This window comes from Eschrichtius robustus, chromosome 8 (assembly GCF_028021215.1).
Source record: "Eschrichtius robustus isolate mEscRob2 chromosome 8, mEscRob2.pri, whole genome shotgun sequence".
NCBI classification, from domain to species: Eukaryota; Metazoa; Chordata; class Mammalia; order Artiodactyla; family Eschrichtiidae; genus Eschrichtius; species Eschrichtius robustus.
The window spans coordinates 20,413,753-20,440,212 of record NC_090831.1 but is presented as its reverse complement, the minus strand read 5'-3'; the positions used below and the strand labels follow the sequence as shown (position 1 = coordinate 20,440,212).

Here is a 26,460-nt window from a genome sequence, read left to right as displayed (position 1 = left end):
TTTGTAATTTTCTAGTTTTTATTTTTCAAAATACAAAATGAGTAGCTCTCATTTATCTCAGAGACTCTGTAGCACGTACAGCACAAAGGAGAATAATTCAGGCCTAAGGACATTTTCATATCTTAATCTGTAAATATAAAACATTTATGATATAATGCCTTTCCTCTGCTTGAGGTGATTAAAAACAAACAAAAAAGCAGTGGAAAAAAAAAAAAAAACACACACACACACACAGGACTTCCCTAGTGGTCCAGTGGTTAAGACTCCACGATTCCAATGCAGGGGGCCCGGGTTCGATTCCCGGTCAGGGAACTAAGATCCCACATACCGCAACTAAAGCTGTGCACCACGACTACTGAGCCTGCGCACTCTAGAGCCCGTGCGCCGCAACTAGAGAAGCCCGCATACCTCAACGAAGACCCAGCACAGCCAAAATAAATAAATAAAAAACACACGCACACATACCCACAAAACACAAAATCTTTAGGATATTTAGAAGTAAAACCAAAGAAAAAAGATACTAACTCTATAAATTATGAACAAATAAAAGATTCTAGCTAGTTCAATAATAGCAAACTGATAAACACATGGATATGTATTTTCATCTAATGGCTTCACTAAAAGCATAGTTTATTGGTGATTCTCTATTTCCTTCTGGGTCATCTTTTCCATTGACTGAGGTCCTCAGATCACCTCCCCCAAATTTCTTGGCGTGAAATGTCTGCATCATACCAATTTAGCACTTGGCTACATAATATTACAGATGTCTCAGTAATAGTTACTTGTCACTCAGGCAAGAAATATTAATGAGCATCTACTAATTTTGAGTCCCTAGGCTAGGGGCTGAGAATAGTATGAGGGACAAGACTGATTTACCTCCCATAGCAAACCGTTCTTCATAATGTATGTTTTTAAATGCTTTACTTTCAATCCCCATTTAGCCAATGGATTCTATTAATCTGAAAGAAAGAGCTGGGCTAAATTGAACAAGCATATTACTTGGCAAGTTCTTGTTGAGTGAATCAATGCAGATTTACATTAAGGAAGGGACAAAGCCATTCTTAACACAACTGATCTTTCTTAAGAAAGATCACACACACATTAAGAATTAATTTCATTATATTTCTTTATTGCTCAAGAGAAAAAGAGGTCATTTTTCTGACCTCTATTTCCTACTTAAAACTCCCAGCTGATGCAGATTAACTCTTCAGATGGACACAAATACTGTGACACTGCTCATAGCAACCCCAGCCAGTCCTCCTGCTCTAGGAGGGCACTCACGTCCCCATTTTAAGCCTTGCTTATGTCACTCTATCTCCTGAACTGGAAAAACTTTGTCCTTTCCACTGACTCATCCTGTTGACTTTCAGGGATTCTCCTCTCTAAGAAGCCTTCCTGAATTGCTCTACTCTGCAGGACCTAACACCACGGGGACCAGTACACACATCCATCTATGTTTATAACAGTCTGGCAATTCTCTAGATGTTTCATGCTCCATATGCATCCAGAGCCTTCTACCACACCACTAAACACTGTAAAAATGTTGTTTTCTCACTTTTTTGTCTTTCCATAGTTAACGTTAGCTCAGAAAAGCCTAAGCAGACAACAAATAGTCAGTGAAATTTTGTTAAGTGAATAATGGCTCCAAAGCACTACCAGCACTTCCCTTGGACCGAGGACCCTGCCTGGGAAAACAGAGTTTGGAGGCATCTGTAAAATAGTGGTTTACAAGGGCATCTTTTCAAATTTTTCTTCCTGTCCCAGAGGAAATCTAAAGGAAATGGGTAAATGTCCTTAAGCTTACAACCATAAATTCCACAAGTTGAATCTAATGAATCAAGTGAGGATTGTAGCAGATCAATGCCTCAGCACAGAAATGGATATGAGATCTTTCACTGGAATGGAAAAATGAAAAGTTATTCTAAGAATATTTTAGGACATCTTTCATGATGATTTAGCTGTTGATAACCTGGTACATTTCAACTTGCAGAACTGTGTTTTCAGGATGCTTTAACTTTAAAATTCATTTGGTTAAGATAGTCTGTATATTTATATGTGTGTGTGTGTGTGTGTGTGTGCGCGCGCGCGTGTGTGTGTATTTAGAAAGAGCTGGGATAGCATTGGTGCTAAACATTGGCATTCAATTTCTATATACATATCCCTGAGGTACTTGGGACTACCTTGGATAACGCTTGTGATGAAATTAAAATGTTTACAAGAGCAATATAAAAATATCAAGGCAATAATTTATTCAATTGTGGTTATATAGCCATAGTTATGAACATACTTATCATTGAGGCCATAAATAATGACAGAATCCCCTAGAAAATGGTCTATATTACATCTGAATCATCATGATATACAATGAACATTTAACATCCCAGAGGACTCCTTAAGGAGTGACTCTAAATCTGACTGACCATATTTAACCACACTATTTGAATAGATTTGGAAAGTTCCACAAGACACAAATAAATATAAATGTTGAACTGTCTACACACAGTGTTTTTTTAATAACACACTCAATATAATTTTTGAAGAGAATATAAATTCAGTGGCTACTTGGCTGCGATTGCTACTTTGGTTATTGTGGGGCTTGTAAAGCTCAGGATGAATATACACAATTATGACGTTTCTGGAATTTGCGTATGTGCCCCAGTCTAGTCCTCGCACCATACATACAAACAGAAGAATACTACTCCAAGCATTCATCATGAGATACACAAAACCATTTCTGGAAAGTTCTGCCCGCTATGCCTATTTACCATACAACACCATACAGCTAATGGTTTGCCACTACATTGTTTCTCAGCCACTTTAATACTTCTTAGTTCCCAAGAATTTTTATTCTCAAAATGCAGTAAGCAAATTCCCCAATGAAGTCACTAGGCAGTAAATTATAACTTCTTTAACTAAATATTTTGTTTCATTCCCAAACAATGACATGTTAAAATTTCACTTTTTATTCTAAACCTCCCACTCAAAAAAGATTTCTAAGTGTATTTTTTAGTTATAAACTTGACATAACTATCTATCTATCCATCCATCCATCTTTTTGCAACTCCCTGATTCGGTTACTCTTCCAGTCTTCTAACCTGGGATTCAAATCCATGCTTTGTATAATACAAGCAACTCTCTGGCTTGCTGAGCTGCAGCCCTCTGGCTTGTGGGGAAATCAAGGATTCTTGCTAAGTCACATTTTTGGGTCTAGTCTCAAGCCTTTGGGCATGGTGCTTGCTCTGGGTTTTGGGTCTCAGGCACCAAACCTTACATTCTCTGATAAACACCCCTTCTTGGCCCTCTTTCATCAGCTCTATTGTTCATGGTAGGGTGCTATTGAAAGGCAAGGAAATGAATCTATGCCAGCTCCACAGTATACTCTTTACTATTTACAAAAATAGAATTTTTTTTTCCTTTAAGGAAGGATAATTTAATTGGTGCTGGATCTCTGCTACCATGACTAAAATTTAAATATAGTAGAATTGTGAGGCATATATTTTAAAGAGCATTCTCTTGTGTTCTTTAATTGCATAAAGATATTATCTGAAATTAATATTCAAATAAATACTCAGAATACAGATAAATAAAAAATCTAGCTTATATTTTATATTAATAGCATAATGAATTTAAACACATTTGTTCTGGTTAAGAACCTCTAAGTTACACTAGCCCGTCATGCTAGAGTTTTAAAAATCTGTTTTTGTAGCACCACAACTTTTTAAAAATGAGCCTTTTTTTCTGATTATAGAAGTATTACATGCTCATTATAGAAAATTTAGGATACACTTGTTAATAGATCAAAGAAAATCGTCTTACCAAAAAACTCATTATTTTGTTTTTGCCAATGCTTTTCTTATGACCACATATGGACTTCTGAATAGTTTGTAAATTGTTATAGGTAATGCTATCAATGTTAGAAGAAGAGTCCAAACCGTAGTCAGGCAGGTTCACATTTTTACTTACAGAAGCTGAAAGGAGGCAACCTGAGGAAAAAGTGACAACTACAATACATGGCTTGAAGAAAACTGTTCTTAGGCACAATCAACCACAGTGGGCTGTGAGAGCACTGATTTGCAGTTAGGACTAGAAGGCTAGTGAGGGAAACAGTCCTTTCGCTAATGCGGGATGCCCAAAGATATGAGGGTGAAGACAGTGGAAAGCGGAGGATGCCGTCTCAGGGGCATGGCCGCTAGCAGTCCGCATGTCATGGGGAGAGGCCAGGAGGTTTCCATGTTATGAGACCAAGACCAATAAACTAGCCCCCATCTAGAAGGCAACATCTTTCTTTACCTAGAACATTCCCTTTGGAAACTTGTGTTATTTATTAATATACACCTTTGAAAATTCAAATGGAAAATAATATAATAGACAGCAAAACTATAAACACTTGATCAAAAGATACCTGATTTTACTGAAGGCTTTGGGTAGAAATTTTTAGCTCTAATACAAAGGCACTTAAAAGAAATACTGCCAGATACAGTCATTTTAAAATTATCTGTGTCTGAATTAAACATAGATTATTTATGTCAAGTATGAAGCCTTAATTGGTTTCCCTGAGCCACCAATAATTATCTTTTTCACTGCCATTCAGTAAGAATGCAGGAAATTTAACAGATTTCAATCTTAATCTGAGGAAAACATTACTAGTAAGGTAATTCTGTGTAATAATCCAATACATTCAAAATCCGCCTTTAAGATGTTTCGGATTATTTGGATTATTTTTAAATACCACTTGCTGCCCGAGAGAAGTGAGAACAGGATGTAGTATTTACAATTTTTTTATTTCACTTCAAAAATCTTTTAAAGTATTTACTGCAGTGTTAAGACTTACTCTTCTCTAAATCTAAAAGTATTTGGCACCATAATCCTGCTTATACACTATGATTAAAACAAACACTTCCAAGTTAAATTGCTTAACTGCTAAAAAACTTACCAATGGAAAACTGGAGGACAGAAGCTGTTGTTGTATTAAGGCCTGTGGTAATCTAGAAAAAGGAATATAACAAAATAAGACGAGATAGAAAGAGAGGAGGAGAAAGAGGAGAAGATTCAGGAGGAGGGAGAGTGTAAAGGATAGAAAGGAACCATAAACAGAGGTTATGTTTATCCAGTGGTTAGCTTACTTCTGTCGACATGTCAGAACACAGATGTATTTCTCTGTGAGATCCTCACTTAGACACTGCTGGTACATTTCTCGGGGTCCTATCGAAAACTCTTTCTTAGTATAATTTACCAGGCACGTAACACAGTCCCCTCCACTCACCCTACCACCTCCCCTCTGTCCTCATCAACAGACCTGGGGCCCAAGAGAATATCATAAAAAGTGACCAAACAAAAATTGGGACCAAAATTAAGAGCAAATGAGAAGAGTAAGAACATTTTGAAAAATAAATAGAATTACAACAGGTAGAAGGTGCAGGATGTCTTTGGGGGATGATGAAAATGTTATAAAAATGATTGTGGTAATGGTTGCATAATTTTGTCAATAAAGTAAAAACCTTGAACTGTATACTTTAAATGAATGAATTGTAGAATATGAGGATTATTTCTCAGTAAAACTGTTACTCCCCCAAAAAGTAATCAAATTATGGGCCTAGAAATACTCCTCCAACACATTTCTATTATTTTCCCTTAGTTTCATGAAGAAGCATGCCTAAATAGTTTTCCCCCTTTTAAAAAAAGGAATGGTACCTTATTTAATTTTAAATAAATTAAAATTTTAAAAAATATTTATTTATTAATTAATTCTTTTGTTCGTTCATTCATTCATTCATTCTATGGAGTAGTGACTTTGACCCATACCAGCTTAAGTAAGATGAGAAATAAGGTTCTCATTTTCAATGACTCTCTTGTTGGGTTTCTGACCCCATAAGGTAAGGTATGGGATGCCTCCCATGACTGCACCTTATAAAACAAAAAGTGTATAACTGTGTTTTCAACATGGCAGAAGCAGTAGGCTTCTTAAATGTCATAATAACATCCTTAGACTTGTCCCTGCACTGTGTTAGCCCCCATGTGATGGAGTTCACAATCCAGAAGAGTCAAGAGATACCCAGTTCATGAATCGCCACGGGAATTCGTGGACAAACAGTGAGCAAGCCTCTTGAAGTGCTAGAATTCAGCTGAGATGTGAATATCAAAAAGTTGAATTGCACTTCCCATTTCTACAACACAATTTGGAAACATGACTGGGCATGTGTTTTAAATATGTGGCTTTAAAGTTCATGAAGAAGCAGAAAAGGCAATAGAGGGGAGGGCAAGACAGCCCATTTTGTAAGTTGTCTAGATATCAGTATAGGTATCAGCTCCTAATTGATTTTAACCATAGCAAAAATCACTGGTGTCAGGATGTCAGGTGAATCTCTCATTATCACAGATTATTTAAGAGAAAGCTGGCCCACCATGCTCAGAACTGTTTCCTACTTCCTTCCTCTCACCAGAGTCATTAGGCAAAAATGCACTAATAGAATTTTCTTTAAATAACAAAAATACTAGATCTTTTTCAAGATTCCTTTAGAAAAGGTTAGCAGACATTTGGTGCTGTCCAAAATGCCCAAATGACATTTGGTCCGCTACAAAAAGTCCTTGATATTTGGTCCTGTCCAAAACCATTTGATGTGGACCAAACAAGCTCATGGAAGTTTTGGATAGACCAAACTTCAAGGACCCTTTGGTGTGGACCAAATGTCTTATGAACCAAATGTCTCATGGATGTTTTAGACAGAACCAAATGTCCTGCGAGGTTAAAAGAAATCTGTTTGTTTTTCCCTCATAACTTTTAAAGTAAGTTCAACTACTTATCCTCATGGGTGTTCCACTTAGAAATTTTGATCTTAAAGTCCAAAGAGGCACATGGAAATTTTAAAAATTTTTCACAAAATTGAATGAATGCTCTTTTCCCCCTCTGATTTTATGTAACTGAGTAGATTCCCAGACGAGTTATGAAACACTTCTGAATATAAGTTCTTTGAAACAATGGTATGGTATTATGTAAGTTAAAAGCACCACGGCTATTGCTATTGCTAGTGCATTAAACAGACCAGAGAGTCTTTGATACTTATGCTGGGGGTGTAATAAATGATGCTTGTGTCACCTGGGTGATCAAGTTTCACAGCTGTGACCTCTGCTAGCAAACAGTAAATCACCTGAAATGGTGCCAAATTTCAATTACATGTGCTAACTGAGGGTGACCCTAGACTTCGATTAGTCATTGATTCCACATTTTTTTCTTCACCAGGGAAGCTAAGGACTGTTGACTCCCATTCTTTTTACCTTTCCCCATTTAGTTTATTAGTAAAATTGTCAGCTACGAGAAAGAACAGGAAAGATGAAGAGAAAAAAAACAATGAAGCATTGCCTATAAAATCTATTCACCTATATTTACATTTGAGTATTATAAATTATTTATTATTCTTGAGTTCAAATATATGATTTCAGTCTGCAAAGTTATTAAGTCTTTACATGGGACATTCTGAAAACTAAAGGACTTCTTAAAGAGATTTTGATAAATATTATAGCGACTATGAATGTCTGAGAGAGAACTTTTTCCCTACCAAATCTCACTGCTCTTAAATTATCAAATAAACTCCAAATTATAGAAAATTATAGAAAATTAATATGCTCAATAAATGAATCTGAATAATTCACTGCAGGCTGAGGCTGTTCATTCTACACTTCTTCCCTGCAAATTTTTACTGGGTTTAATCCTGTTTTAGCCCAAACTCCTCCTTGTAACTAAAATGCATTTCCAAACATGAGAGAATAATTGAGTAAATATTTTATTTTTAAAAAATGAAGAGTAACATGACTACTTTTGTTTTAAGCTCTGAGAGAGCACATTTTCTCTAGAAGGAGTGGGTAAATGAGTTCCTCATTACCTTCATTTCAGACTAGCAAAATGAATCAAGTTAGGTAGGTGCCACTCCCTGAAATATGGAGACTCCCTTAAGTAGTGAAACGTGTGAGGGCTGCACAGCAGAGCAGCAGTGGAAACAGAAATGCGTGGTGTGCCCATGTGTAAGCGGGTACTGCCTCTCACTGGCTCTGGGTTTTACTGAAATGAAATAGCCATTTGACTAAATTCACAAAATGGAAATGCTCTTTTAGGCATTTTAAAAAATAAAGCATTAACCTACTAAGGTTCTTCACCTGTGGTCGGTGGTTCTTTGTTTCACAACTTCAGTAAGAACTGGATTTATGAAAAATTTTAAAGTATATTTTTTTTAAAAAGTGATGTTTGGCGCTGATAACTTTCATCAGTTCTCATGCACAACTGTTTTAACTGGATTCAGTTTTGAAGTGCCGTGCAGATATTTGAATTTTAGTGGACAACAGCATGTTTACTGACCACTGAATTCATCACTTTTCTTTCGATTGATCTTTCTTCTGTAAACACAACTTGGGTACAATATATATTTCTGCTCCGGGGACACCAATACGGTGTAAAAATTATTGGAAATTAGAAGTTGCTAGTGTGTAAAATGTAGATGTCATCCTTATCTTTGTTAATGTATCTTCATTCTATTCCCTTTGAGTCTACAACACAATTCATCCTAGGAAAATACTTATGACGTAAATATAAATCTGTGTATTTTTTTCCTTTCTTGGATAAAGATAATTATTTTGAATATTTTCCTTTTTAGTTGAAAGGCTGATCTCACATTAATTATATAACACAATTCAAAACTAGCCCACTGGGTGTATAAGCTCTAATGCTAAATAAACCGGGATATAGTGAAACCTTCAGGATTAAATATATTACATGGGATCAAATAAACTAGATACACTTCAGTTTCTATGTTACAGAAATATGAATTCTGGCATTATATTCTTAGATATGTTTATTTCTTATTAATCAGAAACAAAAAAGAATTTACCAAGCATTTCCAGAAATATTACTGAATGGGTGAACATTCTAAAATAGGCATTTATTCTAAGCTTGATTAACTATGACAAAAATTTAATTTTGTTTTAAGGTTTATAGATAATTAATTCAGTCATGGTACATTATTTAAGATGTACTAGCAAATCTATTTTTTCAAGAAGAATTTCACTACAGAGTCACGTTTGTCTGCAGGAATATTATAATATCTTGTTAAGACTTGAATTATGAGCACCTATTTTAATTTGCATCCAATTAATTCTGTTTGTGTTCTAATTTCAACTAAAAACTCTTCAATTTATCAATGTTCTGAAGCTCGTATGTTTAATAAATTAAATTTATCTATTGCCATGAAAGGGGTATTCAAGCAGCATAAAATAAGAACCATGTTATAAAAACTAACTGACTTTCACAATTTGATAACTAAATCTTCTTTTAATTACCTAGCAAGGTGTTTTCCTCCTTTTTTCTGTGGAAGCCAGTCTTTTGGCCACTTTTTAAATTAATGAATTGGAAACATAACTGTGATGGAGGGGTGAAAAACACAACTTTGTTACTAAAAACTCCATCATAAGGAAGATGTGGGAGAAAAAAGGAGAGGCATTGAAACTCAAGTCAAAAAGCAGAAAAGCAAAGCACAAGAGATGTTGCAAAAAGAAAATTAGATGCACAGAAATTGAGCTAGAAGTATAACACAACAATTGCTTTTATATCCTTTTTCAAGAATGTGGAATGAAGGTAGTCTTGGTGCCAGAAAGAAGTACCAAGTGACAACAAAAGGCTCACTAGCCACATGCTGATGGCTAGTGGTTTTATTGCTTTCAATTTAGAATGCTCATGTTTCATTTTACATATGATCCAAGGACTTACCTTTGGCAAGCAAAATCTAATCATCTAAATTAAAGTAACCTACTACTGAACAGTTTGGCATAAACCAAAATTTTTTAAAAACTGGTTTATTCAGTGTGCTTTTTCATTTTAAAAAAATTCATCAAAGTTCCTAGGTGGTTAGGAAACAAAGTTTAAAAATAATGTGATAAAATTGCTCATCTAATATTTTTGGCTTGCAAGAAGAAAATAAGAAGTGTAAAAGTAAAGCTTTATACAAGAACTTATAAAGTCACAAATTATTTAGATATGATATATATATATATAATATATGTGTGTCATATATATCATATGTCAGGCCTGTCATACCCATATTTTTAAAAAGGCATATAATCACAATGATGCACCATGTTTAATGAGATCCATTGATGCTGCCAATTTTACTACTGCATTCTTTATTTTTTACATTTGAAAATAAATTATAAAATCACTGCTCCTAATTTTGAGATATTTGCAATAGACTCATAAATAATACTGCAAATTTTTATCTGAACTGGAATTGGGTAGGAAAACCTTTTGTTGGCAAAAAGTTCAGTAAAGGCAATGTATTTGGAATAATGTACATAAATAGCGCATACTTACCAATTCTCTTGGACCATATGGCTCACAGAAGGTGACAGCATTGCCGTGCATAATTGCACCACACTGTTCTCCAGTCTCACAGTTGTTACATTCAACCCTGTGGGAACACAGAACACAACCTCAGGCTGTGAACTAAGTAGCACAATGTGGTTTATCACTCAGGTAAAGAAAGATCTAATAGTTGTTGTTATTCAGTTGAAATCAACATTTCGAGGAAGATAATGGTATTTTGTATTGTGACATGTTAAAGAAACATAAAAACAGAAAGATTTGAACTTCAATCCCAATTCTTTCAGTTACTCGCAATGGTGGGCAAGTTACTTAACCTCCCAAAGTTTCAGTTTTCTCATCTGTAAAATGAGGAAAATAATATTGACCTAAATATCACATAGTTATGAGGATTAAATGAGAGAGTGTATATAAAACACAGAGTACAGAACCAATCTCACAGTAGGCACTTAATGGCCGTTGGTATTATTAACAATCATTACATAATATACTATGCCCAATACAAGTATTTTGCTAATATGAAAGATAAGCAAAGTAATATACACTTATATAATCAACCAAAACCATTTATCTCTGAAATCAAAAGGTGTTTTACAAATTTTAAACCTTTTTCTTTTGAGTTATGATTAATGTCAATGTTTAAAATAACTGTCCTCAAATAGATTTGCATGTCTACGAAATGCAAAAAATAATGGAATCTGATTGTACTTAATCCACATAGTAATATGAAATAAACACAAATTCTAATTCAAGCAAATTTTGGAGACTGAGTTAATGTTAACCTTGTAAATAATTTAATTAGTTGCTTTATTATTATAAAGTGAAGTGGCTAATAAAACCTTAGAACAGAATCTCAAAAATAAATATATTCATGTCTTCAGTATAAATTGACAATATGAATATTCTGGATTTGACTTTGCATATTTACAATAACATTGACAATGATTTGCATCATGATACTTCAACCTAGAATCATTACATGTACAAAGAAAGAATTATGTTTCCTCAGTCTGAACCTCAAAGCACATGAGAGCTGTATTTCATGCAGAAAGGACATTTTCAAAGACTTTCACATTCTAGGTGCCAAACATTATGGAAAGGGCACCATGCCCTTTGTTTTTGAAGATCATTGTATCAGGCCCTTTCAGCTGTTTGCTAATCTCAGAGAAAAAAGGGAGCAGGAAGTCCTATTCAAATAGGAAGACGACAAAAGTGTGAAAAGATACCAGGTAGCCCATAAAGCCAAGAGGCAGAAGCACAATAAGTAAGTAAAAACGTGGCAAAAAAATAGAATTATTTCCTATATGTGTATTGCATGGAATAAATTATTCTAATCTTTTGAGCTGTGTTCCTATACAAAGGAGATCAACAATGTGAAAAAGCTTTGCTTTTTTAAGAATAAACAGAGAACAACTTCTGATATGGAATTTTAAAAGGTAGTACTTCAAATCTTAGTAGGAGATTTAAATCTTCTCTTGATTACTGTGAAGCAAGATTCTAATAAAATGTCCTTGACATTAGAAGAGGCATAGTAGTAGCTTCATAAGGGCAACAAATATGTCTCTTGTTCACCATTTTATGCCTGGCATGTTGTATTCCATAAATATGTGTTGAATGAGTGAATAAGTATAAGGCAACTTCATAAACAGAACTATTATTAAGGCCTGAGATCTAAAGCATTTCAAATAGAGCCTGGCATACTTCAAATAGAGCAATCATGATGTAAGCGTTAGCATAAGTGTTAGCTATTATTATTATTATTATGGATTTCTACCATTTTCATCCAGAACATGTATATTAGTTGTTTTTCCCCACAGGGAACCTACTACATGAACTTCTTACTACTATTATTCTATTCTTAAAACTATACATTAATTTTTCCCAAGGAGTGTGATTATGATAAAAGTACAGAGCAGTAGCACTGAAATTACAGTGTGCTTCTTACTTATTGATACATGAGGATTATTTGGCCTCCAAGGCATTGTCAAATGGCTCAAAAGAAATATAAGCTTTGACAGAGAGAAATTAAAAGATTGTTCAACCCTCACAATGACTATCTGCCATTTTCCTCCAGTGATTCTAAACTAAAAGCATCATTGTTGATGTGAAGTCCGAGGTCTGATATTTGAATTCTCATAGCAATCATTCTGTCTATAAATATTGATCAGCACTCCCCAAATCAATTGTATATCAGAAAAACTGTATCTGTATAAATACATGTATTACAAGTCTCCATCACCCACAGTTTTGATTAAATAGGATTCATGTGCAGCCTAGATATCTGTATATTGTTTAAAGGTGATTCTAGCATAGGTAGCCTACAGCCTGGCACTCGGGAACCACTGAATAGACCACAGATGTTTGATGTGTTTGGAGAACCACTTCTATTTTGTGGAATAACAGGAGTTAAAAAAACAATAAACACAAGAAAAAGGCAATCACATACAGCCTTCTCCCCATTTGGCTCAAAAACCCCTCTGGACCTTTCTTTGTTGTGCTGTATAGCTCCAGAAACTTAAAATAAAATTACAAAGGCACTGGTACCCTGTTGAAACTTAAAGATTTAGAATTACCGGCTATTATTCACGGAGTTGTTGCTACCTGGAGGTACAATGGCTTCACCAAGGATTGATGAAACAAATCCGTTAGCTTCTTGTCAAGGTCTTTTAAATGTCCTTTGCTTGAACTTCTCACAGTATGTCTGGGTTTGTCAACATAATTTATTGTAATTTATTTTGAAAGCACATCCCTCTGGGTGGTCAAATCCAACCCACTCTTAGCTGCCGATGGTGTTATTTATTCATTTATCATTCATTAATTCATTCTTACAATTAACAACCTTATGTTGAGAACCTATAGGCACTATGATGAGCTTTAGTGGTACAAAGACCAAAACAAAAAACAGTATTATTTTCTTCCAGGAGTTTACACTCCAGAAGGAAAGGCAGGGAAACAAGCACACAATTAAAATACAGGGTGCCAATGCAATGATAGCTATTTACTGCATCCTATTATGTGCCAGATATTCTAAAGCCTATTTGAATCTCTCAACTTCTCTATAAGATAGTTATCAGTGTCCTCGCCTTACTAATAAGAAAACTGAGCTTCAAAGAAGTTAAGCATTTGCTCGAATCCTACAGCTGTGAAGTTGACAGACTGGCAATTTGGACCCAGGACTTGCTAATTCCAACACCCATCACGTTTTCCATAGCTCCTCACTCCTTATAACAGGAGTACGCACTGGCTGTGATGGTACCTAACTTAGACTAAGGAAGTAAAGGGAAAGCTCCCAAAGGAGGTGGTCCCAGAACTGGTCCTGAATGAGAAACAGGAGTTAATCAAAGAAGAAAGGTGATGGTGTCACAGGGCACAAGGAATGCAGAGATTATGATACAAGTAAAACTGCTACTTCAGTGTGTTAGTGTGCCTGGAACCACACTGGTACATGAAGAGGGTGGCAAAGGATGGGGCTGGAAAGTGGCAGCCAGTTCATGGAAGGTCTCATGCGCCATTTACCAAGTGATAGATACTGCACTTGGAACTCTACAAACAATGCCTCAATTAATTCATATACCCCACCTTTATTTTTGTCCACATTTAGAGGATGCTAAAACTGAGATTTAGAGACATTAAATGATTGTCCAAGGTTACGCAGATTGAAAATTATAGAACTGGGATTCAAACTCCTACTATTCTGTTTCCAAAGTCATGATACGATCCAACTTTTAGGAAAATTACTCTAGCAAATAATGGATTAGCGGTAGAAAAGACTGGACTGTTGATATAACACAAGTAGGACACAACAGTGCCTTGAAAGAAGGTGAAGATGAAGAAAAGAGTATCACTTTTTAATAGAAACATAATATGATCCACATATGTAATTTTCAACTTTCTAATGGCTACATTAAAAATAAAAAAGGATAGGTGAAATTAAGTTTAATAATATGTTTTATTTAACCCAGTATACTCAAATTATATTTTAACATGTAATTAGACAAAATTATTAATGATATAGTTTACATTCTTTTTTCATAAAAAGTCTTCAAATTATGGGGTGTATTTACACTTACAGCACATCCCAATTCAGACTAACCACAGTTCAGGTGATTAATAGCTGCATGTGACTAGTGGCTACCATACTGGACAGCTCAACTCTAGGGAATTACAGGGCTTGGAAACTGACTGCTCTTCTGGTTATGCTGACAATTGGAGATGAGCAGCTGACAATGATTACATGTATTTGAACTTCAGGGAAAGGAGATCAGCACTGACAGGACAATTTAAGATATGGTTGAAATCATAGGAGTGCATATTACTGGGGGCCAGGGGGAGAGGGGAGGATATACTAAGTGAGAAAAGTAGAGGTCCAAGAATGGATCCCTGGGGAACAACTATATCCTTAGTCTGGTTTCTGGAAAGCTCCAGCTATCATTGTGACCCTTCAGTGTGTATCAATCTGAGGCTATCCCTGCATACTTTTCCATGACTATTGGCAGTGGGTTCATTTCCGTTCATGTCCCTAACAATGCTAACATTTTTGTGCTGCCCATCAAGGTGACTTTTGTAACAGTGAGTCTATAATATGACCTTCCTAATATTTTTTCTACCATTAAAGTTGAGCATTGTACAACCACTTACATGAATGCCATCATCGTAAAGGAAAAGAAAAATCACAAACTCATGATGAACACAATGACTCTGATGGAGGCCAAATAGTACAAAGGGCAACTAGGAGTCATGGCTTCCCAGAAGGAAATAGTGATCCATGTCAGAAAAACAAGGTAAGTTTTAAAAACCTACAGATGTAAATAAGCATCCAAATTTCAAGAAGAGAAATTCTTGGCTCATCCCAGAATCTAAAGCAATGCCTAAGTGCTCTGAGTGCCTGAGTTCTTCCCTCCTGTCTTTCTCAGAATGCCCGTGTCTAACAAGTTAACTTGGTTGAGGAGGGTTAGGTACCTAACCCCAATGGGTGCTCTCTGTGAATAATACTAGTAGTCTAAAATTCTACTCTTCCCTTATGAGTTGTTCCTAAGAATAAGGGCTCAATTTGCTGGATAACGAGCAGTCCAATTTTCTTTAGGCTTGGAGCAAAAAAAAAGTGCTATTTATTTCTAACATTTAAACTGTGGTCTCCCAGCTGAATTTTCTCAAGAAAAGGATGGGCTCTGTAAAGTTAGGTAACATATTCTTCAGAGATTGGTGGGAAGAAGAAGTTTTAAATAATCCCAGTTAAATAGACTTTTATTTTTCAATTTAAAAAGGAATGTGACCTCCCAGGCTAAGGATTAGAAATGAATTGCTTCTCTGCTTAAGAGTAAAAGTAATACCGAATATTTCTCTAATCTAAGAAAACTTTCCCCCTCTTTTTCTTTTTCTCAATATGAAAAACAGAACATAAGAATCTGACAAATACCAAAGCACATCATACGAATCGCCCACCTCAAAATATAATCTGCCATGAACAGTATGATTAACAGACAATTTAAGGGAAATGCTTGCTATCCCCGAAGACCAGGCAAAGCCTGAATATATTGAGCCCTCTCTGAACCTATTTATCACACGCTTAGGTACCACATGAATCTCATCTATTACTACAGTTCACAGATCACTGGTCGTCCGAGTTAGAGGGCATCTGAAGTATCACCGGGTCTCATCACCCCCTCATTTTACAAATGACAGAACAGGACTAGAGGCTAGATTCCCTGACTCCTTGTCCAATATCCTTCCTACTCTACTCTAATGCAGCCAAGAAGAGAAAAGAACTCCAATTCTACAAAACTCATGTGCATTTCAAAAATGTTTGTCATCATTTTTACTGTCAGAGTTTATCTGGAAGAGTTACAATGTCTTTTCTTAAAAGTTCTTTTTTTCATTTATAGGATAAGGGATTTTGCTTTGCTAATGAAAATGTACAAAAATAAGAGAAATGCCATGGACTTCACAGAAAATGTTCAGAATGAATTCACTGGACTAAAGTACATCATCAAATTCAATATTGCTTTGGTTATGTACATCCTTACATAATTCATCCCTATTTTATATACATACTATCACACTACCTTTTTTTCACTAACAAAAACATAAAGGAATCAGTAAGGATGAAGGCAGGTACTTGTTGACCAACACATCTAGGGTCCAACTGGAAACATAAAGCAAAAAGAAATGCTTTGAACCAAGATTTGTTTTTCACTCTAACAAGCTCCTTGGCAGTTTGAAACTTGTTATTGTGGTGTCAATTCTCTGTCTTTGTTTTTCATCATTTAGGTGGCTGTTTCTGTTTAGGAGTTATATGCAATGTGCATTTGTGCTGTAGAGAGCACACTTCTGAAGGTATAATTCTGTTTTTAATCATGACTTTAAAATTAATAGGCTGGAAGACACACCAAAGCCCCTGTTCAGGAGGCACAGAGGAAGCTGGAGTGAAATGTCCCTGGAGTTCCCTGCAGTCCCCATGTCCTGCAGTGACTCACACAGGACTTTCAGGACACAGGAAAGAGGAGGAGGATTAATGAGAAAATTGGGCTCCTTCGCACAACCATAGATTTATGAATGGTTGGTGGTAACATCATCCTGATAACAGTAAATAAATAACTAAAATATTATTTTCTCAAGAGCAGTCTCATTACGCAGCTCATTCTTCTTTTTAGATCAGAGTGAAATCACTCAGCCTTTAGTCAGTCACTCTGCTGAAACAAGTTAATCACCTGGAAACTCAGTGACAATCAGTTATCATCAAATTCTCATTTGAGATACATGCCATTTGTCCCCAAGACCGAGGACATCGTATTATCTAGCCATAATTTATTGCCTCTGAAGGATTCAGTGTCTGGTATTCTATGAGTCGGAATTGTCTATTCACCGGCATTTCTGAACAGAGATATTAAAATAATTTTAATATTTGATCTGATTATAAAAAGTACATTAAAAATGGAAAGAGAAAAGAGAAATCTCTTATAATTTCCTGACCCAAAGACAACAAGTCTCTTCCCCCAGTTACAGCTCACACTGCATGTGCTGACACCATCTGATGTGTGGGCTTGCACAACAAGGCCAGATCAGGGACTGGTGAATCCACCAAAGTAAATAGGACCCTGCTAGCCCTGTGGAAGCTGGGCAGTCAGCTGACTTCTTCTGGAGACGTCGGAGCTTCTTGTAATTTCCACTCAAACCTCAACAAGGAATCAACTATACTCCAATAAAAATTAAAAAAAAAAAAACCTCAACAAGCAGAACACTCAACTTTTGACCATATTTGATAGCAAAGAGACAATGTTTTATAGTAAAAAGGTATGACTATTTACTTGTGAAAGATCAAGCTTAAAAAAAAACCCTCATAAAATCCTCTTCTCTTTGTAAATGTGGAATATTTTTAGAAAAACAGCAAGGAAAGTTCACTCTATAAGACTGAGAATAATATCACCTTCAATGATGTCATGCCTTTTTTCTAAGGAGCTAACACATGCTCTAAATGTGAAAATAACAAACTCCATTTATAGCTCATTCTTTCTCATTACTTCTCACTGAGGAAGGTAAGAGAACTCTTCTTATTTCACCAGGGAGTTTAAAAATTTGATCTCACCTTTGCTAAGAGGTATAATGGCAAATATTATTTGTATTAAAAATAACCCATCTACACCCTACTACTGCATGCAATATTCTGACCTCCTACTATGCTGAATTCCACTACATACTGCTTGAGGAAATATTTTCTCACTTGTTTCAAATGTACTTGGCATTTAATTCCATTGAGTGAGTTCTTATTTCTGTCATATAAAACAGAGATTAAAGAAGGAAATAATAAGCCTCCAGATTCACACCTTATTTTATTAGTAGGACACCTCCTGGTTAACCTTTCTATTGTAGATGAAGTTTTCCCCAGAGCAATTACATCATGGTAAGAGGAAGGAGGGGGAGGAAGCAAGAGACGAAGGTTAGAGGAGAGTTTAATAATAAGAGAAAAAAGTTATTAACAAAAGAGAAGAGAGAGTGAGAGATAGTAGAAAAAGGTGAAGTCAAGAGGGAAAAGATGAGAGAAAAAGAAGAAAAAGATGCACGTAAGATCAGAATATTGGACCATTAAACCCTAAAAATCAAATTATAATTCCACAACCCCAAAATACAGTGATATATTAGAAGTTCTGGCAAAGGTGTGTCATCCGATAAAATATTTATTTTGCCAGACTTTTCTCACCTACTCACGATCTCCCGTAGTCACCTGGTCTTGAAAACTTGTAAGGTGTATGTTCCATGTTACATGGGTAAGCCTATTAAGTGATATGTCTTCCAAGTGATCATCATTACAAAAAAAATCCCTTGGACATCCTTCAGCAGTGATGTGGCGCCTTTGATGCCCATGGTCAGTGCTCCCCTTCACCCAACACTGTCTTCCAAGTCTTACTCCCCATTGGCCTGGTGGACATTGAGCAAAGTGGATGCACTTTTATCCAGTTTTTTCCCAGTGACATTGTTCATCAGACTTATTAATACTTTGTTCTGATTACCTGGAAACTCCATTTACATTGTGGTTCTCATACTTGGCTACTAAATGGAGTTCCCTCTGCTGTAGTTCTCAATGGGGGCTCCAAGATACTAAGGAACTCTGAAGTAGTTTTACTCTTCACTTGACTTGTTTTCTCTTATGGGCTAATCTACTAATCACTGAATAAATAAAGCTCCAGCCAGAATAACTCACCTCCAAACTAAAATTTCAGTCTTTTTAGAGTCTTTGTTCAGATAATTATTTTTCTCAAAGCAAATAAACTTTAATAAGCCAATTCACCAAACTTTTTGCTCCATTTCTGAATAATTTCTCCAATAAATTTGTATTTTCAAGAAAATATTACATGCAGCAGAGTCTGTGATCTCAATTTCTCTAGTCCTGTAGTATGATCTTTTACATATAAAAATGGAAATGTCCTAGTCTTTTCTTGATTCAAGCAACCCTATGCAATGCCAGCCACAGCTTTAGCTTCCTTGGCTGTAAATTGTGGGGCTTTCTGTATGATAAGCCAATTGACAGACGTCTTCATTTGCCATAGGATCTGAGACAACTTCATTTGTGTCCTTTTTCTTGATGTCTCATATCCCTGTCGGCATCACAGCTTATTCATCTAAGATGCTTCTTCTGACGAGTGGCTCTTGTTCTTCCCTGATCTCTGCTGAATAGAACATCTCTGCTATTATTATTGTGCTGGAGGGGAAACATCTGTTGTCTTCTAGTTGCTATTTGTCATCATGTTTTCTAACAGTCGCACATTTCCCACTAGAACATCAGAGCCTAGTGATCTTATAGCTCTGGATGCCTTCTGTGATCTTCACAAAACAAGCATTAAAGGGATAATCTGTTAAGCAAAACAAAGATTCCTTCTAGACTTTGTAAGTGCTTAGAGAGTAAAGACACCTCTTAAGAAAACTTAAAATGTTTTAAAAAATTCATTCACTTTTTTAGTTCCTTTAACTCTCTCCCTCCCTCTCTTTGAACTCTTTTTAACCCAAGTTATGAATCAGAAATGTCTCCTATTTCTTAACTCTTCTCCCTGTTTTTTTATTACTGTTGAAATTTTTTAAAATTTATTTATTTTATTTTTTGGCTATGTTGGGTCTTCGTTGCTGTGTGCAGGCTTTCTTGAAGGGCAAGAGGGGGCTACTCTTCGTTGCGGTGCGTGGGCTTCTCATTGCGGTGGCTTCTCTTGTTGTGGAGCATGGGTTCTAGGCGCGGGCTTCAGCAGTTGTGGTGCATGGGCTCAGTGGTTGTGGCTCGCGGGCTGTAGAGCGAGGCTTTGTAGTTGTGGCACATGGGCTTAGTTGCTCCGTGGCATGTGGGATCTTCCTGGACCAGGGTTCAAATCCGTGTCCCCTGCATTGGCAGGCAGATTCTTAACCATTGCGCCACCAGGGAAGGCCCTGAAATTTTTTACTGAGGTAGATTTGCACACAGTGCAATATATGGATCTCAAGTTTTGACAAAGGTATACATCTATGTAACCCATGTTCCCTCAAGATTATATATAATGTATTAATCACCCCAGAAAGTTCCTCATGCCCCTTGCCAGTCAATTCCCCATCTCTGAAACAATCACTAATCTAATTTCTAGCACTTTAGATAATTTTGTCTATTCTAGATTTCATATAAGTGAAATCATACAGTAAGAACTATTTTGGGTCTGCCTTCTTTCATTGAACATAATATTTTTAAAATCCAACCATGTTGTTTCAACTATCAATAATTCATTCCTTTTTATTGCTGAGTAGTAGGCCACTGAATGGATGTATCATTGTTTATCCATTCTCCTGTTTATGGGTACCTGGGATGTTCCCAGTTTTGGGCTATTAGGTGTATTTCTTTTTAATAAAAAAAATCAAGATTTCTCTCCATTCATATGGAATACTGGCAGTGTTTATATCATACTAAAATAGTTAATACATAAAAAGAAACTATGGGGGCTTCCCTGACAGTCCAGTGGTTGGGATTTCGCCTTCCAGTGCAAGGGGTCCAGGTTCAATCCCTGGTCGGGAGCTAAGATCCCACATGCCTTGGGGCCAAAAAACCAAAACATGAAAAAAACAAAGGGAATATTATAACAAATTCAATAAAGATTTTTTAAAAACTATAAAAATGTAGTTGAGACACAAGTAGTAGATGCTTAAATGAAATGTTGAGATAGAGCGTATTTGTAGGTTCTTACTTTCCTTCTAAATTTAGTTATATGAGGTTTCTCTTCCTACCTTTTTTTCTTTTTGGTTGTAGGGCTGTCTCTATAGGAACAAGACCCTATCGATCCCCCTCCATCTTCAGGAGTGTAATCACACTGAACACACTTGATAATGGAGAATTGTCAGTAGTGCTGATAAGTCGGTGTGGCTCCATCCACACTCTCTCTCACCCCCTTGGGTTCAATGGCACATTTGAACAGAAGAAGTTACTATTGTGGTTCAGAGGTCAACCTGCATGCAGCCCAGCATCAGGGCAAAGTTAAAGTGGAGAAGCCTCACTCTCATCAAGCCTAAGACGCCACTATATTCCCATGAAGGGGTTTTGCTGTTGTCTTCATTTGTAACTTTACTTCTCATCTTTCATTCAAACAAAGCAATGAGAAGCGGCTGAGAGAATGGGAGATAAAAGGTCACTTCTCTGGCAGAGCCCCAAAGAGATCTGGGGGGCAAAGAGCAGAAGGATCCTATACTCTACATCTCAGGCAGGCAGAAGGACCATAGCGGCATGAGAGCACATCAGAGCATCTCAAAGACACCCACAGTCCAGGCCCAGGAGCAGCAGAGGTTTTCATGCCCTCAAGCAGGGCTCAAAACAGAGCAATTGCCGTGAAGGAGTGGTTAGGACAGTTGCGAAGGCTACCTGTGTGGACCAGTCACCAAAAACTGGATGAGATAGGGAAGACTCAGTGAGCACCTGCAGGAACAGAGGACTGGGGGACCAGAGGTGCATCCCCACCCTACCCCTTGCTTTTGAACTAATAAGCTCTCTGAGACTTCACTACAACACCAGAAAAATGGGAGAGGGCAAGCCAAAGTTGACTGAAATTAAAGTTTTCACCACTGGTAAAAGGGGGACAGTGAAAAGAAATTAAGTTGGATTATAAAAAAAATAAAGTTTTATTTCTCTGATACCCAAGTTTGTAGACAGAATTCATAACGGTGACACCTGCGTAAGCCTAAACAATTTCTGGAAGGACTGGCAGAAACTGGTAACAGTTGATGCCTCTAGAGGGAGGGAATATAGATCTAGTGTAGGAAGGTTTACTTTTATTATGTTTTAATATTATTGAACTTTTCACCAAGTACATTTAATTTTTAAATCAAATCTAATATTTAAACTAAGCAGAGAGACAGTACATTCAATATTGAATTGGTGTAAAAAACTTTCTTGGCTCTATTCCAACTGCCGTCATACACTTGGAATAATAACTTGGTTGTTACGTTCATTCATAATAATACTAGTATCGTTTTATGTTCCTTGTTTTTTGTGTACAGTCATTTGTACAGAAGATAAGAAATTTGGATATCAAAAGTTACATGAAATGAAGTGGAAAAAAAGTTGATTTCATGAGATGAAGTCAATGGAAGCAAATAAGCTGTGAGTGATTAACTGTTAAACTGATCTCTCTCCCCATCATTGCACAGACGGGACTTTAGTTTCATAATTTCTCCTTTTGCTTGTCCTTAAAAATTACAAGTTAAATAATGCATATGATGCTTTTCAAATTCCATGGAAGAAATATGCTCATAAAAGCATGTTTTGCTCTTGTGGCAAATTATTGAGTGATTATCGAGTCTCGGGAATTTGTCCAAAAGCAGCACACCAGGCCTCATGCTTCTTTCTATCTGGTGGTGAGTGGTAGTGGCAAAGAGTTATAAGTTGTCAGCAAGGATTCTCCTTTTCAGTTGCCACAAAGCTGCCCAGTGGTTTCTAATTCCATGGGGTAAAAAAATCAAAGACAATATCATAAGGGACAAAACTCACATGTCAATATGTATACCAAGAGAACAGAGATGTCAGGAAAGTGAAAACTGCCTATGAGATTCCAAAACAACATAGGACTTTGTTACTTTATTGGAAATATTTCACTGGAATATTTGATTGTATTTGTTTCTAACTTTAGGGAGCTTATGTCTATCTTAAGGGGGCTTAAGCATCTAATACCCTCATTTTCTCTATGACTCTGCTATATTTTCATTAATATATATTCCATATATTATATAATACAGATATATTTGATTTGAAGTCTGTTTTTCATCCAAATACAGTGAGGGAAGACTTGGGGACTCATTTACATAAATTGGCTGAAGAGTATTTTAATAATAATGATTTGGGGTCATATCTGGGCTTACGGGGAGCCACGTAGACCAATGTGCAGATATTCCACAGGAGGAAGAAAGAAAGGAAAGAAGGGAGGGAGCGAGGGAGGGAAGAAGACAGAAAGGCAGGGAAGGAGAGAGAGAGAGTAAGAGAGGCGGGGAGGGAACTGATTTGTACTGAGCAGCGTCAACACACCAGGCGAGGTGCCAGACCTTTTCAGGCTCATCAGACTTTAAAACAATGCTGTTACGACAGTATTTGGCTCACTGTTACTGACAAGGAAACAGAGCTCAGAGTGGTAAAGCAAGCTTTTTGCTTTTCTCAGATACCCAGCTGGCAAGTGGTTAGCTCAAGAGTCAAACCAGACCTGCCTGATCTCAAAACCCCTGCCACCTTTGTTTAACAAAGCTCAAATGATGAGAGCTTCATGGTTTTTTCTGTTTGTTTGTTTTTTGTTTTGTTTTGTTTTGTTTTTTTAATCTTAAAGAGGCTAGATGAACGAGATTGTGGGCAATAAGGGATAAAGTAAAATTACTCTGAAGCACATTTGATAGAAGACAGAAGTATGTGGCTTTTTAAAGTTAATAAAAGGTTTTTTAAAACATTAAGAAAAACCATAGCTTAAGTAAAAGGGACATAAAATCCATAACTTCGGTCAAGAAAGCATCTATCAGATAAGTCATGAAAATGGGTGAAGCAAAATCAATCATGTTTTATTGATTTTAAAAACAGCAGAATTTGGACCACATAAAAGTCACATTTTGTATTTGTCAAGAAAACCCACTGAAGAAAATGAATTAGCTTGACAGAAATGAACTTGCCTTGAAAGAAACAATCATCTGATAACATTTATACTAATGGGATATAAAAAAGCCAAAAGTGAGGAGAACTAGAGAATTTTTCTTGGGTAAAACTAATGCTTAGAAAATTCTTTTTTTTTTTTTTTTTTTTGGCATTTTCTTAAAAAAGATTTTCAATTTATTTTAGGAAATTTATATTTAGGATATGTTCAGAGGGAAGTGAAATTTTGTTGATAAATTATTTCTTTAAATGGCATATCAATTTTAAGACTTTATATCTCTGTCTAGTCTGATTTTTTTGTGTATTTACATTCTCTAGATCTATATTTCTTTCTAGAAAAGATATAAAAAGTTTCTCTGTCTATATTTAAGCACCAACACTCTCTAAATCTGTATGTCATCTTCAACTGTCAGGTCAAGGACCACTTTCTCCAAGAAACTCTCACCAGAGTCATCCCTCCTTTTTCAGAACTGCAGTATGCTATTTGTAATCCTCTATTACACTTAAGGATTTCTATCCTGGATTACAAGCTTTTTAAAAATATGTTTTTAGTGTCTCCTCTACAGAACTATAAGCTATTTGAGAGAAGGAACCACATCCCTTTTTAATGTACTATATAAAATAAAATAATTACTGCTTGATATTTGTTGAACAATGAAAATAAGGAAAAGCAAATGAATATCATACTCTGACATTTGAGAATGAAATGGTTTTATTCTCTTTCTAGTCTTGAGTATTGCTTGGATTCTGGTTGCAACTTGATTACATTAGAGTTTCTAATTTATCTTAACTCTTAATCATGTACACAAAAACATTTAGCACCACAGAAAATCCACATTCATATATTCTCTCAAATTACGCAGACTATAGGTCTGGGAGGATAGACGCATTTCTCCAAAATCAGCAAAAATACAACAAACTGCCAACAAATTCGTGCATCCATTTATGTGTTCAACAAGTTTCTAATGAATGCATTTTGGTTCATTATTTCTTTGCCCTCCAAAATCCCATGGTGTTGCCCCTAAACAGTCTTGGAAGGAAAGACTGGAGTATAAATGAGGTAACCCAATAACATAGAAGTTATTTGGAAGTGTGACTCAAATCATCTATCATTTTCAGATAAACCATTTCCCTTCTTTCGTTTGGCAAAATGCAATTATTAGACATCGTAAAGCATAATGTTTTCTATGTAAAGAACTTGTACAACTGAAAAAAAAACAACTGATCACACGCATGGCTTTGAGGGGCAACTAGATTCAGTTCTTAAAGAAGTCAAGAAATAGACATTCTTCAGCTAGGTGCTTTGTGACCACCTAGAGGGGTGGGATAGGGAGGGTGGGAGGGAGACGCAAGAGGGAGGAGATATGGGGATATATGTATATGTATAGCTGATTCACTTTGTTTTAAAGCAGAAACTAACACACCATTGTAAAGCAATTATACTCCAATAAAGATGTTAAAAAAAAATAAAATAAAATCATCATGCTGAATTGGAAAAAAAAAAAAAATAAGACATTCTGCTGGCGACAGTAAGCCCAGTTCCCTAGTTGAACAATTCTCACTGATACCTTAGAGCTAAAGAGCAATTTCATTTTATGTAACTACTCCAAAGGAGCAGTCAGAATCATTTTTTTAATTAAAAAAAATTTTTTTGCATTATACAGACCAAAGCGAGGCATGTTCCTATAACTTACCATATGTTTGGATTCAATTCCTTTTGGTGGTAGGAGTCAAAGTCATCTCGTAGGATAATACTGTCGCTATGAATTTCAGCTAAAAGAAGAACAAAAATTTAGAAAAGGATTATACTAAACAATAGATTTAGCTACACAAAAGAGTCAACATGCTGCATTTATGAGGAATAACAGTATTTTAAATTACAACTGGATTTTAAATGAGCAGATGATTATATTTGCTTTGTCCCTAAACTACTAAGTGAAAGAGTAACTCTGTTGTTTAGAAGTCTGGAAACCAGAGCCCCCAAAGAGAACCCTACCAAGGTGTCACCAGGCTGCAGAGGTGCGAAGACCAAGGTCAGCACTAACCTACAAGGAGATGTCACCCAAGACTTGCCCCTCATAGCTCGACACACCCAGAACAAGGTCAGTGTCTAACTCATTTTAGAGCATTGAAGGGAACAGAACATTGTGACTATTTATTGTCAGCTAACATTGCTGGTATTTACTAACCCATTTCCTCTTCTCTTTCCTACTGTCCCTCTTGCCCTGGCTTGCTTTCTCTCATTCCCTATATTCACTCATTGTTTACTTAATGTGTTTCAAATTGTTAACATTTTTTCCCCTTAGAGCTGCACAGGAGAAATTATCTACATGAATAAGTAAAACTCCCAAATAAAGTCATGTTAGAAGTCAGGAAGAATGCCAGGGAACCATCCATAGTCTTATATATATTATCGTTACACTTGAGATTGTATTAAATACTTATTTTTAAGCTACAGAAGAACTCGGGTCATGCCAAAAGC

At 36.1% G+C, this 26,460-nt stretch overlaps 1 protein-coding gene across 1 annotated transcript in view; it reads right to left on the bottom strand.

Moving 5' to 3' along the window:
- The window catches only part of RELN (reelin), a 523,882-nt gene that overhangs the window by 242,335 nt on the left and 255,087 nt on the right, over positions 1-26,460 (bottom strand). The window contains exons 6-8 of the mRNA XM_068549918.1: positions 25,673-25,751; positions 10,352-10,448; positions 4,934-4,985 (exon numbers count right to left, since the gene is read on the bottom strand). Of these exons, the coding sequence (XP_068406019.1) occupies positions 4,934-4,985; positions 10,352-10,448; positions 25,673-25,751 (228 nt within the window). The remainder of the gene's footprint in view (positions 1-4,933; positions 4,986-10,351; positions 10,449-25,672; positions 25,752-26,460) is intronic.